Below are 15,445 nucleotides of genomic sequence, written 5' to 3'. Positions count from 1 at the left end.
AAAACAAACGAATAAAATGTGAAACAGAAAGAAGTATCCGTAGTCTTAAACTTACCTCAAAAACAAACGTTCCCAAGTGCTAGAAGAAAAATTGACAGAGAAAAGTTAGCTTTGAATTAGTATTAGAATAACACAGCTAATCTATAAAAAGGTTTAAATCATGAACCTTTATGAATTCATACTTTTATTCAGAAAGGATGCATTAAAGGATTAGTTCACTTTAAAATGAAAATTAGCCCAAGCTTTACTCACCCTCAAGCCATGCTAGGAATAAGAAATATTAATAAATATCCTGACGCATCCGAGCTTTATAATGGCATATAACTGCTTCCATCCACTTCCATCCATCATAAATGTGTACTCCACACGGCTCCGGGGGGTTAATAAAGGCCTTCTGAATTGAAGTGATGCATTTGTGTAAAATATATCCATATTTAACAAGTTATGAAGTAAAATATCTAGCATCCGCCAGACCGCCTATCGTATTCAATGTACGAAGAAAGTGTAAAACGCCTTCCCTATTCAGCTTACGAAAAAAATGTAACTGACGTGACACCAGTTTACACAATCTTGTAACTTGAATATGGAAGGCAGTCTGGCAGAAGCTGGATATTTTACTTCATAACTTGTTAAATATGGATTTTTTTTTTTACACAAACATCGCTTCACTTCAGATGGCCTTTATTAACCCCCCAGAGCCATGTGGAGAACGTTTATGTTGGGTAGATGTGGATGGAAGCACTTTCTTCATACTTGTTGATCCTGCTCACTGCCATTATAAAGCTTGGATGCGTCAGGATATTTATTATAATATCTCAGATTATGTTCATCAGAAAGTCATACACCTTGGCTTGAGGGTGAGTAAAGCTTTGGGTAATTTTCATTTGAAAGTGAACTAATCCTTTAAATTAATCAAAAGTGACAAAAGTAAAGACATTTAAGGGATTTTCATACTGCACCTAACCCTGGTCGTTCTAAACACCGCTTTTAACCCCGGGTAAAGTAATGTTTCACATTTGTAATTTAGAAGCGGGATTAACACTGCCTTTTACCTGGGGTTATGAAACCCTTCTCCGGAGCTGGGTTAGCACCACTTTTGCAGCATTAACCCCGTACAAACTTGTGCAGTGTGAGACGATGCAGTGTTAGAATGTTACAGCTAGATGCTTAGCAACAGACACCAAATCGTATGCTCATATTTGCCTGCTTTGGACAGTCACAGAAACACTGTGCATCGAACAATAAATTCAGCGTTTGAGAGGAAAAATGTCAAATGCTGACAGTAAACGCAACAATTTGAGTGAGGAAGAGACTGTTTCATTCTTACCTTTATAGCCCGAAATGTTCATTCAGTATAAACTAGTACAGTCGGCAATATGAGGATGCCCAATGAGCCTTTATTTAAACAGGTTGTGTGCTGCGTTTATCCAATCAATGACACTGACACTGCAAATATGCGAATAAGAATGTTAACCCAGGGTTTAGGAATGTACAATGTGAAATGTCAGTTTATGAATACCCAGGATTAATTGTTAACCCTGGGTAAATTATGAGCACTGTGAAATGTGAAGCAAGATAACCCAGTAATGACCCAGGGATAACTATTTCAAATGTGAAAAGTCTATTAATCAAAAAGGCTTTTCACACTTGGAAATAGTTAACCCTGGGTTATTTTAAACCCTGGGAATCCTGGGTTATCTTACTTCATGTTTCACACTGCTCATAATTTACCCGGGGTTAACCATTAAATCTGTACATTCCTAAACCCTGTACCATCAAGTTTTTTGGGGTTTTTTTTCTGTATGGACTTTTCAGATATAAAGGAATGAAAAGTTTTCTTCTTTGGTCTCATTATCCGTCATTGCTTGACATTTTTTATGTAACGACTGAAACAAATGTTTATACAACACACAGTGTTTCTGTGACTGTCTAAAGCATGTGAATATTAGGCACGTGATTAGGTTGCTAAACATCTAGTCATAACATTGTAACACTGCGCTGTTTCACGCTGTACAGGTTTGGCACTTTAATGAGGGCTTAATAGGGCAAAACTGGTACTAGCCCTGCTCCGGAGCAGGGTTTCATAACCCCGGGTAAAAGTGGTGCTAACCCTACTTCTAAATTACAAGTGTGAAACGTTCCTTTACCCGGGGATAAAAGCAGTGTTTAGAATTGACGATAACCTAGGGTTAAGTGCAGTGTGAAAAGCCTTAAAGAATACTGAAAAAAATGTATCACGATTTCAACCAAAATATGAAGCTGCACAACTGTGCTCAACTTAACATTGGCAATAATGCGAAATGTTTCTTGAGCATCAAATCAGCATTACAGAAGGATTTCTGAAGGATCATGTGACACTGATTAATGATGATTTGCCATTACAGGAATAAATTACATTTTAAAACATATTTAATTATAAAACAGCTGTTTTAAATAGTAATAATATATCACAATATTACTGTTGTACTGAATTTTTGATCAAATATGCGCAGCTGTGAGGAGCAAAAGAAGCTGACCACAAACTTTTGAATGATAACTTCTTTAGTTTTAAATGTCTTGTTTTCCAGTTGAAAAAACTAAACATTTTGTCTTACTGTATTGGCATATATATATATATTTTTTCCCCATGATTCTTGTTTAAAATAAGGTAAAAGAAAAATCTACCAGTGCAATAAGACATTCTTATTGTTTAAAAACAAGTCAAAAATACTAAAAAAAGCTATGATTTTTTTTTTTTTTTTTTGCAGCATGCAAAAGTTCAGTGTATACTGTGTGTATTTGTGACTGTTTGAACCTGCAAGGAGGGCTCCAGAGCACACTGAGAAAGGTGATTCCCGCTAGCGTCGCCAGGCTTGAACGCATCCAGAAACTCAGCTGACAGAAATTGCAGTACTGGATGATGGCAATTATGACAGCACAGCAGGTGAACATGGTGAACTGGGGAAAAGAATTAGACATGAATTAAACATGCTCATGCTCGCAGCAGAGTACGTGCAGGATTGCAGTTTACAGAAATATGTACTTCCATGACTGAGAGCAGCATAAATGCGCTTCAATTACTGCATCTATGCTACCCAGTGGAGTGGACACCAGACACATCTATAAAAGGTTATATAATAAATATGTACTTTACATACTAAAGTGCACACTTAAAAGCATTTACCCCAGCATGCACATTTATTGTGATAGCAAGACTAACTATGCTGTATGTGTTTTGCTGCTCCTTTGCTAATAACAAAGGAAATACTGTATATGAAATAGTTTCTTGTGTTTTTTACAATAAATACTTTATTTACAACTCCTTTTAGAGATTTTTTTAAGGAAAATGTACAATACAAGGAAAACTCAATACAGTTTAATAAACTTTCCAAGCAGACAGGAGATGAGGACACTCTTTTATAACACACAGGCATAAACTATCATAAGAATGTTTATATATACATACACTACCATTTGAAAGTTTAGGGTTGGAAAGATTTTCAGTGTTTTTGAAATTAGTCTCACTCAGTGTCACATGATCCTTCAGAAATCATTCTAATATGATGATTTGATGCTCAAGAAACATTTCTGATTATTATCAGTGTTGAAATCAATTGTGCTGCTTCATACTTTTGTAGAAATCATGATACATTTTTGTCTATTTGATGAATAGAAAGTTTTATATAAAATAAACATCTTTTGTAGCAATGTAAATTAGTTTTAATGTCACATTTGATCTATTTAATGTGTCCTTGCTGAATAAAATGATTAATCTTACCAACCCCAAACTTCTGAACATGTGTAAAGCGTTTGATTGATTTAATACAATATGATAAGAATAAATCTCTAGTTTGACACAAACCTGTGACTACAATTTTAGTAATATTTATATACTATTATAGTATTTGCTTATATTTTATTTTATATTTTAATTCTACCTAAAGATGCACAGATAAAACGGATGGAGGAAAATGTGCTGCAATCCACAACAGCACTAGGACTGGGTTTCTCTAAAAAAAAAAATAATAAAAAAATAAATAAAAAAATATGAATGTGCTACAAGTGTGTGTTTGTGAGGTAAATGTTTACCTGTATGGAGTCATGCATATTGCAAGTGATATGAGAGAAGACAGCCACGGCAGGTAAAGACACCAGCACCGCCCCGATCATGTGACGAGGGACCCATCCAGAAATGGCCCAAAGGAGGCTCATGGTGCAGTTCAGAACGCTGTCCAGGTAAAAGGCTCTTCTGTAAAGTAGACAATGATATATGCACATTTCATCAGGACTGTACAGCAACAGTACATGCCCTTCAAATACATGGTGTGTTGTACACTACGCTGCTCTCCAGTAACAGTCAGTTGTGAACAACAAATAGGAAAAACATCTCAACAACGTCATACTGGAATATGAGAAAAACTCCCAAAATTTAAGCCAGCCATTTTCTTGGTGTAAATTAGTGGAGCTTAGTCAGAGCAGGTGCCAAATTTAGTTTGATGTGAACCATTGTTATTATAGTGCCTGTTTACACCCGGTTACACCTCCCCTCTGAAACGCTTTACAAACCGATTTAAAGGGGACATATCATGAAATTCAGACTTTTTCTGATTTCAAGTGCTGTCATTGGGTCCCCGGTGCATCTACCAACAGAGAAAACGTGAAAAAGGACAACCCAGTAACTTTGTTTTGGTAAGCCTTTCTCTGCAAACATGTGAAAAAAAAAATTAGCTGTTCAGATTTTGCTCCCCTCCCCTTTTGTGCCCCTTAATCTGCACATTACCACCCACGGCGGTCTACCAGTTCTAACGCCATGGCAAAAGTTTGAGAAAAGCATGCTAATTGTTCTGTCATTGGCTGCACAGATGAGCACTGAACACTATTTAGAGTCTCGTTAGCTTGGATAGCCTGCAAGTTCACCTTGCAAGCTCGATTGCTAAAAAAGGAGCGTTTCTGTCCGAGCGATATTTTTGAAAAAATATTAGACCATTCACAGCATTTGATAGCAGTCATAAACATTAACCTGGTGTGTATGGCTCTGTTTAGCAAACAGGTACGCTATAGTGGGTGTTCATACTGGATTTTCATACAAAAGATTAACATGACGGCACATGCTAGTCGATGAGTTTACTCAACTCCACAGCAACTACATAAATTTATCCACTAAACGTTCAGAAACGTCCAATTTAATTCTAAAAGTTGTAACTTCTTCCTGAGTCTCTCCATCAGTGTCGACTCTGGTTTGAACAATGTAAGGCTGAACATCGTTACTGACAATCCTCATTTTGGCTGCGTGAGATTCTCCAGCTTTGTTGTTGTTGAGCAACCGAAGCGTGAGCTGTTAAAGCTCCGCCCTCTTCTGGAGCAGCAGCTCATTTGCATTTAAAGAGACACACACAAAAATGGCGTTTTTTGCTCACACCCAAATAGGGGCAAATTTGATAAGCTATAATAAATGTTCTGTTAATAAAATCTGTGGGGTATTTTGAGCTGAAACTTCAGACACATTCTGGGGACATCTTGTAAAATTTTACTCTTCCAAATTGTTAAAAAATTTAAGTGTGAGAGTGTGTTATAGGCTATATGACATGTTATAGCTAGAAACATCAGCGCTACTGTATCATGCGTCGCGGTAGAGTATCTCTTCAGCAAGCTTACGCACAAACTGCTGCAAATTAAACTGAAAGTAAGTCGCAGATGCTCAACACACAATCATCTTCAAGTAGTGAGACTAATGATCTAACCAGTGCTGATGCCACTCTCTCCTATTGCAGTCTTTGATCTTAAATTTAGCTGATGATCAATAAAATGCAGCTCATATGTGTTTCTTTCGTTGATGTGAACTCTGTTAAATCTGCATAAAGATCGGATTTATATGCATTTTGCAGAGACATATTTATGTGGCCAAATGTAAATATAGTAGTCAACATTTGAAATGGATCAAAACCCTTCATCAAAGTTGTCCAAAAACCTTCTAAGGACAACTTTGATTAACTCTTTTGATCCAGTTCAAATGTTGACTACTATATTTAAACCATTTTAATAAATCAGATCAGTAAAATGATCAGTAAAAACACATGAAGTGATCAGGTGTAAATTTAGCTAAAATCATAGAAAACATTTCATGCTACTTAAATTAAAATAACTTATTTAGTTTACCACGATGTGCTAAAATAACATTTGTTTTTTTAAAAATAAAAACAAAAAAATGACAAAAATACAAACAAAATTACTAAAACTTTAACTAAAATTAAAATGAAAATTAAATAAATAATAAAATTAAAATTAAATATAAATTAAATAATATGATAAATTAAATTAATATTATAACATTTGAAAATATAAATTACAAACAAAAAAAAAAAAACATTAAAAATATTAATGAAAACTATAATAGTATCCCAAAGATACTAAAATCACACTGATGTGAACAAAAACAAAGTAGGAATAGTGTCTATTCAGTCTGTAGTCCATCATCCAGACAATGAAACACTCAAAACGTGTCTAAAATTTCCAATAGACCAAAATGTACTGGCTGTAAAAAGCACATAATTGATATTGACATTTTTTATCAGACAGTAAAATCAAATCTCACCACAATTTCCAGGCAGTAAAACAATTATCGTCATTTAATCACATTGCTACCAGGAGAGATATTCTTAAAAACTACTGGCATTTATTTGGCTTCAATTAAGGTGACTGAAAGCACATAAATTGCATTTAAATTTTTATTTTTATCTACAAAAGAACGATAAAGCTTGAATAAAAAACATGGCTTTGTATGATCCTGGAAGAGATCCAGCCACATGCCGGTTAAAACAGAGGCTGAAAGTGTAATTCCACTAAATTATTTAACCACGTATATTATTTTATAATATTTTCAGCTCAGTCCCATTCTGTTACAGCAGCAATATTTGTAGAATTCGTTCATTTTAAGAGGCTTGAAATTCCTGTTGAAAATACTCTGACTTGACAGATCACAAGCATTGGAGGCATTTCTGGAATGCATTAAAACAATAATTCAATTTGATTTGTTGAATATTTAGAGCAAGTGAAACCTTCTTTTTCCTCATCCACACAGGCAAGTTTAAATATGATAATTCTGGTATCATTTATTCACCCTCATGTCATTCCAAACCTGTAAAATGTATTTTCTTCAAAGTTAGAAGTGACATATTTGCGCCATATTTGATTTTACACAAGTGTCAATGAGATTCAGAAGACCTGGAATACACAGTAAAGCTTTTTTTGGGTTCAATTACCTACAAACCCATCGTCAATGTCATTATACGTATAAAACCAAAAACAGGCAGGACATAAAAGAGTACATTTTTCAGAATGTTTCATTAAAAAAAAAAAATAATAATAATAAAAATAATAATTCCATGGGTATGGAACGACATGAGGACGACTAAATGGTCACAATCTTCACACTCACCGTATAGCAAGCACTAGGGCCAAACATTCAAGCACAGCTGCAACTGCGGCCACTATAAGGGCAGGTGTGGGCAGGGGCTGCTGGGTAACCAGCGGTCGCAGGAAGCAAGCCAAAGACAGAGCCAGGAAAACACAACAGCACAGGAGCATGTCTAGGAAGGAGCTGAACGTTGGACTGGCAAACGTCTGGACGGGAGCATGTGTCTTAACCTGAAAATGAACAGAAAGAAATGATTGATCAAATCAAGTGAGACGTTTGATTCAAAGGATATTGCCTAATATAACATCTTTACGACTCATGATATCTTTACATGCATTTCAACAGACACACCACCAGAGGGCGCTACATACAGCAAAACTAAATTTACAGTTCTGAGCAGTTAGCCAAAATTACAGACTTAGACTGAGTAAAAAAAAAACAGTAATAAACATCATGACAGAGTGAGAACAAATGAAAAGTGACAGATGAATGAAAGGAACGTCTTACCTCGTCCTGGTAGCTGGTCCTGTAAGCGGACTCCAGGGATTTGTCTATGAAAGCGTGGCTCAAGTTGTTGATGGGCGGTTTGAAGAAGTAATCTTTCATCAGACTGCAAGACCGAAGCACAGAAAACAACATTAGTTTGTGGAGGGAAATCATCTGGAGGGGATTGCATCTGTTTTCTTATATGCATGCAGAAAGATAAGGAGAGAGAGAGAAGGAGAGACTTTGTTTTCTCATTTCTTGACTGACAGCTCTGCTGTCTCCATGTTGAGAGGAATAAAGTGCAGAGGTGTTGTGTGTGAACATGATGGTTATTGTAGCTCTAGACTAAATGTGAAATAGCATTTACTCATCTCACTTACACAAACAGATTCAGTATTCCTCAAAATGAATAAAAACAGTGTGTTTATTGCGCAAACATACAATAATTAAATATATTAAATTAAACAAATATCCTTCTGTATTATTACCAATGTCTTTTCTGCTGACCATCAATGATCCAATTCAACCATACAAATAAGCAAACATGACTTTAGTAAAACATCACATTTGTGATCAGCCTGAAGCTTATTCATTTCACTTTTGGTGTGAAAGGGCCTTTACCTTTGCCAAAAATAGAGCTTTTATGTTGTTATTAAAAAAAACAACAACAAGCAAGCCCAGAATAAGTAATGAGATAATGAGAATAAGTAACGCAAAAGTAATGTAACACATTACTTTTCATGAAAAGTAACTAAGTAATGCAATTAGTTACTTTTTCAAGGAGTAACGCAATATTGTAATACATTATTTTTTAAAAGTAGGTTTCCCCAACACTGATTGCATGTTAATTTTGGTGTAAATCAGACTCGCAAGCGCCATATTTGCAGTTTATGAAAAAAAACAAATGTTGTTAAATACAGTTTACTGTTCTCATGTTTATTTTTTGTAATGTATGAGAAGTATTAATGTTAAAGGTTTGCTGTCTTTAACAGATTTTCTCTATTTTTTTTTTTTTTAGTAAATTACAATCAATCCGATTAGAGTTAATTTGACCAATTCCATAAAGTAGTGCCCCTACTATGCTGTTTTTAAGGTTCCTCATTTAGTTTTGAAGTTTACATGCATTCAAGGTCAAAAACACTTTATTTTTTCTCATAATATACATTGCAGTATCAGTTATTTTCTGACAGTGTCTGAAACTTTTCAATAAAAGGATTCAGTCTCTCTAAACCCCTCCTTTCTGAGAGCCTACTCTGCTCTGATTGGTCAGATGACCCAATCTGTTGTGATTGGTCTACTCTGCTCTGAAACCAAACACCCATTAGCAAATCTAAATTTCAGCTCCGGCAGCTTCATCAGCACTTGATACACAGTGATATGAACACTAATGATTGCATCATTGTCCGCAGGCAGCCAATGAAGACCATCCGCTTGTTAAGTCGTGACGTAAGGAACGCCGTTTCCGGGTCCAAGCCTCGACTCGTTTCACTTGAGAATGCCATCGACGGCCGTTTATGAGCGCTATTTATTCATATTAAACATCAATCATTTAAAAAAGTTAAACATTTTAAATACTTGCAGTCTACACAACAGTCTCCGTGCTCACAGCGTAACAGATATTAATATTTTAATAATTTATAAAAGATGAATCATTGTCTGGCCATCTGGAATTTTGATATGGAGATAAAGGTTGTAATTATATATTTTTTTGTAGTATTACACCACATCGTGTATGTATATTAGCACCATTAGTTGTTTTCTTGTGGTATGAGATAGAGCGTTAGGACCCGGAAGCGCTGCCGCGTAACGTCAGACTTAACAACCGGATAGGCTGGCATTATGCAAATTTGTTACAAATATACTTAAGTTTGTGCAGCAAGTAAGGTTAGAATTGTTGGCGACTCATTTCAGAACCAGTTTTTCCTTTCAGGAAACAATAACTCCTTTTATCTACACTTTGATCTTTGAAATTTCACAGACCTTTTTCATTCACAAACAGCTGCAGTATATTACACACCACATGAAAGGTATTATCTGAAAAAGCATAACAGTGGCACTTTAATAGAGCTATATCAGCACCGAGTTACACTGGATTACAACGGTTACTGATTTTGCACTAAAATACTGTAAGTAACTTTTTTTAGTGCATTGATGGCGTTTGTAGAGGAAGACAAGAAAAATGGATCGTCCAGGACTGGAGGACACACATAGTACATCACAGCACACTACATCAAAGTGCATCAAGTGTCCCTCTGGGAACAGCATGACCTCCGCTGGCGGATGTTAAACAATAACGTTCCATCTTATCTGACATTTTTGTCCCAGCGGGCTTCATCCTCACTGCTGTCGTTTCCTACCTGTCCTCCTTTATTACGTCCACAAAGTGAGCGTCGCTCCTCTCGCGGAAGTTTTTGGAGCGCAGTGGGATGAGGGCGGAGTGGTCCATCGTCCCCATGCCGCAGATTCCTCCTCCTCCGGGCCACTTCTTCTCCTTCTCCTGCAGCATCTCGCACAGAGACGTCTGGCTGTGTGTCAGGGGCTGTTCCAGATGAGGGCTTAACAGGCCATTAAGGGTCTTGGGACTCCTGCCTGCCGGTCCCTGAAGAAGATTCGGATGGAAGACACAATCATTGAAAGAATCGCGGCACAATCAGTGTTGGGACCATATTATGCCCATTTACAAAGTCTTGATTTTGTTTTAGGGTCTACTAGAATAGGTTTTCATGCTTGAATGTTCAAAAAACACATTATTTTTTACATATCCTCCATTGTTGCAGCACCTCTCTTCCCAGTCTGTCAGTATTGCTCTGTTTAGTTCCTGTCTCTGTGAAGCCCCTCCTTCAGAAAAGTGCGATGTGCTCAATATTTTCAACAAATAAGATGATCTCAAATAAGATAATAAATAAGACATTTCTCAGTTATGCACATTTATGGTTCTGGTGTAACCAATATTCACACAAAAACCATGTCCAGGTCACACTTTATCTCAAAACCAAAAGAAAAAAAAGAATTAATAAGAATTATATTTCACTTAAAGGTGCAGTGTGTCATCCATCTATCGGTGAGGTTGCGAATTACAATATAGAGAAGCTACGGTGGCCAACACAGGACAAAGATGTCATCATTTGAGACAGCAGAGAGTAGCCAGTCAAGAAAACGTGCTCAATAGAGTGTTTGTCCATTTAGGGCTACTGTAGAAACATGCTGGCGTGAAATGGCAACTTCCATGTAAGGGGACCCGTGGTGTATGAGATAAAAATGGCTCATTCTAAGGTCATAAAAACCTAACGGTTCATTATGTGAGCTCTTTATACACCGCTGAAAACATAGTTATGTATATTATATTGCATTTCTGTCAATAGATCCTACTAAAGTTTACACATTGCACCTTTAAATGAAATAAAAACATTATTTTCATGTCAATTAGGCACATTCTCATGTAATTCTCATTACTCTGTCCAGATGTTTTCCTTATTCTCATTATTCTCAATACAAATTTTTACCAGTAGACAAAAAAAGGCACTAGACAGTAAATACAATTATAAAGTAAACTACCATTCAAACGTTTGGAGTCAGTAAAATATTCCTCAAGGATGAATCAAAAGTGACAGTAAAGACATTTTATAACATTAAAAATGATTACAAAAAAAAGCGTTATTTTGAACTTTCTAGTCATCAAAGAATACTAAGAAAATGTTTCACGATTTCCACAAAAATATGAACCCGCAGCAGAACTGTTTTCAACATTGATAATATTCAGAAATGTTTCTTGTGCATCAAATCAGCATTTTAGAATGATTTCTGAAGGATCATCTGACACATCATGTTTTTACTATTATAACCAATAGGTGGCGCTATCTGGTAGCCTTGCAATGAAGCATTGCTTTTTCTAATCCAAGACAGCAGGACATTTTAATTAATGTCCTTGTCTTATTGCATTATTTATTGAAACTCCATTGTATAAATTGCACCAAACAATGCAGTTTAGATGGGCGTAAAAAAACTGAAAAACTGGGGATTTTTAGATTCTACTCATTGAGATCACACACCTTGCTGTTGATGGTTTTGTGATCAGGATCTGTGCAGCTGTTGCTGTGAAGCAGCCCGTCTTCAGAAGCTAACACGCCACATGAGGGACAGGCAGACTGAGGGGAGACCAGCAGCAAAACATGAAATGGAATTACAGAGCACAGTCACAAACACTTCACTTGCTGTTATAATTCAATAAAAAACTAAAGTTAGAAACAAGACTCAGATCAGTGATCCAACTGTAATATATATATATACACACACACACATATATATAGAAGAGAGAGAGAGAGAGAGAGAGAGAGAGAGAGAGAGAGAGAGAGAGAGAGAGAGAGAGAGAGAGAGAACAGTTTATTGAACATTTAGACAAAATATTAACTGTACATAAATAATAATATTGATGCATCAGGCTTTTATTCCTCATATAATACAGTGAGAATATGAAGCTCAAACTCAAGGAGAAAAAAACACACATTTTATTCAGACTACTACATTTATACTTGCATGAAATGCATAAACATTAGTTGTCACTCTATATCTCACAATAATATGTATCTGTAAGATGATATTTAAATGATTATTATGTTTTATTATCAAAGCTCTGTATTTTTTATTGCTATGCAATGCAATACAATGATGATTGAAAGATTCCTCAAAAGTCTCAAAAGCCTGATGGATCATAGAAGGGAATGTTCCATTATATCTTTTTGCAAACATTATAGGAACGTTACTTTTGAATGATCTCTAAATGATCTCTAAAACATAAGACGAACGTCCAACTAAAACATTTCTGAAAAAAAAATGTCCCATGAATTACATATAAATATTATATTTATTTTTTTTTTTTTTTTGAGAACATTATTTGAGACCAGATAAAGGTGCAGTAAGTGATTTCTGAGAAACACTGTTGATATCTGAAATCAACCCAAAAAAAACCCCTCCCTTCATTGCTCCGCCTTCTTGCTCCTGCTTTCTCCTCCCCCATCATAAGTGGACATGCCCCCTTCTTCTGATTGGCTACAAGTGTGTTGTGCCGCTCGTTCTGATCCATGTTCAACAGCATTTCTCAGAATTTGCTTACTGCACCTTTAACTACAAACGTGTGTTCTTAACATTGGAGGAACCTTGCCAGAACGTTCTAAGAATGTTCTGAGATGACTGTGGTTTTCAAAGTTTAATTCCTAAAGGCTGATTTATACTTCTGCATCGAATGAATGCTGTGTGTTGCACGCGTAGCCTATGCCGTAGCCTGACATGCACCTCTCCAAAAATGTAACCAGTGTTGGGAAAAGTTACTTTTAAAAGTAATGCATTACAATATTGCATTACTCCCTACGTTACCCTACACTCCCTGTGTTTCTTAGTTACTTTTTATTAAAAGTAATGAGTTACATTACTTTTACATTACTTTTTCTCACCTGGGCTGGGCTTGCTTGTTTTTTGTTTTTTAATAACAACCAAAAAAAGCTCTAATATTGACAAATTTTAAGGCCATTTTATACCAAAAGTGAAATGAATAAGCCTCAGGCTGAAAGACATGTATAATTACGCCTGTACAGTAGAGGATTAAAGACTCTTATTTCTAAATCTAAAGTAATTTTTGTTTATTATTATGGTTGAATTGGATCATTGAAGGTCAGCAGAAAAAGACATTGTAATAAAGTGAGACTAAATGCATAAAGTATATTTGTGTAATTTAATATAGTTAATTATTACAGGTTTGTGTAAAATTCTGAATTAACATTTCACTGTTTTTATTCATTTTGAGGAATACTGAATGTTTTTGTGTAAGTGAGATGAGTAAATGCACGTTCACATTTAGTCTAGAACTACAATAAACATCATGTTTACACAGCGAACACAACGCCTCTGCACTTTATTTCTCTCAACATGGGGACAAGAGAGCAGTCAGTCAATAAATGTGAAAAAGTAACTTGCGTTACTTATTTTAAAAAGTAACTTCGATATTTTGCTGTAAACTGGAAAAGGTAATGCGTTACTTTACTAGTTACTTGAAAAAGTAATCTGATAACTTAACTCAAGTTACTTGTTATGCATTACCCCAACACTGAATGTAACAACGGGTCAATTCTACGCGGACACAATCGCTGTGATTGGTCTGCTAGAACCCCTCCCTCGGGTTAAAAAATTGTCGTGAAGCAAGCGGAGAAAAGCGAGCATTTTCAGCTTCCATAGGAATGAAAAAACGCTCTGTTTCACGTCAAACTGCAACAAAAGTCGTTGCCTATTTCCTCTGAAATCATACATGACAAGCTGCTTCTTCTTCGGCTTTTGCTTTGATACTCAACATGACCGTGGACACTGCCTACTACCAGTCTGCATGTTGTATGTTGACGCAGACAACGACGCAGAAGTATAAATGAAAACCGACGCATAGCCTACAGTACAGAGGCTCCGGTGCAGAAGTATTAAGGGCTTGTTGAAACAACAGTAGTAGTGATGGCAGCTTTAGCAAGCAGCTCTTAAATGTGTTGCATCTGGCATTTAACATTTGCCATTTGAATATGCAGGGGATTAAAAATCAGCAGCGCTTAGCTTTGAAGATGAATAATTACTACAGACGGAGACAGACAGACTCTTGCTTTCCCTCTCTGCTGTTAGCAGCGGTTCTCCTGCCCTCCCTTATCTTATTTTCCGCTATCGCTTGCAACCAAAGGTCCCATCAGTATTAAAGTACAATGACGAGAGTATCTTTTGCAAAGGCTGCTGGGTAATGCAGCGTCCTCTGAAAGGTTGCTTGGATGAATGCATCGGGCATTTGACTGATCGATCAAATTTAAAAGGAGACGTGGATGCATTGCACACAGGCGCATTATGATCTCACAGTTCTGACCACGCTCTCTTATTGACGTGCTCATTACGATCCCTCATGGCCTTTCACAAATCACTGCAGTGTTTCACACAATGCATCAACACGGTGTGTTTCCAGCAGGGACTTTTCATCAGTAAATGGAAAAATGCTGTTCGGAGAACGCTTGAGAGAATGCAGCATGCATTGAGATGAGATAAAAGGAAACCCAGTACAACACCCAATACACTGACTACTTAAATTTAAATAAACATTTGTATTAATATATATTTAGAAAATCATTTGATAGACATGTTTATTAACTTAGATAACAAAAAAACCAGGGACTAAATCAGCTCCCTAGCTCCCTACGCAATATATTGTGAACACAAAATTAGACAACACCAAAGGTCATTATAAAATAAATTAGTGGTTCTCAACCAGGGGCCCGGAGCCCATTAGGGGTCTCCGCAATATTTCATGGACCTCAAGACGATTTAAAATAATCCGAAAAAAAGACAAAACAATTATTAAAATGAGCTAAAAGTGCTAAAAATCTAGATATTTTTATTTATTTATTCAGAAGAAACCCTGGATATAAGAGGGTATTTAAGGGAATGTTAAAAAGTGACATGGAAAAGTCATTGATTAAATCTTAAAAAGTGATCAAGTTCTAAAATATTTTATTGAGCAGAAATTGCTATTTGTAAGTAAAGAAATATTTGAAC

At 36.0% G+C, this 15,445-nt stretch overlaps 1 protein-coding gene across 2 annotated transcripts in view; it reads right to left on the bottom strand.

Annotated features, from left to right (window-relative positions):
- Positions 1-15,445, bottom strand: part of LOC137017251 (adenylate cyclase type 9) — an 81,740-nt gene that overhangs the window by 6,683 nt on the left and 59,612 nt on the right. For both annotated transcript variants that reach the window (XM_067381293.1, XM_067381295.1), the window contains 7 exons: positions 11,929-12,024; positions 10,237-10,478; positions 7,901-8,003; positions 7,415-7,623; positions 4,069-4,228; positions 2,795-2,937; positions 56-79 (listed from right to left, as the gene is read on the bottom strand). In XM_067381293.1, coding sequence (XP_067237394.1) covers positions 56-79; positions 2,795-2,937; positions 4,069-4,228; positions 7,415-7,623; positions 7,901-8,003; positions 10,237-10,478; positions 11,929-12,024 — 977 coding nt within the window. The remainder of the gene's footprint in view (positions 1-55; positions 80-2,794; positions 2,938-4,068; positions 4,229-7,414; positions 7,624-7,900; positions 8,004-10,236; positions 10,479-11,928; positions 12,025-15,445) is intronic.

This window comes from Chanodichthys erythropterus, chromosome 3 (genome assembly GCF_024489055.1).
Source record: "Chanodichthys erythropterus isolate Z2021 chromosome 3, ASM2448905v1, whole genome shotgun sequence".
In the NCBI taxonomy this organism is placed as follows: domain Eukaryota; kingdom Metazoa; phylum Chordata; class Actinopteri; order Cypriniformes; family Xenocyprididae; genus Chanodichthys; species Chanodichthys erythropterus.
This window is presented reverse-complemented; position numbering and strand designations above follow the sequence as displayed.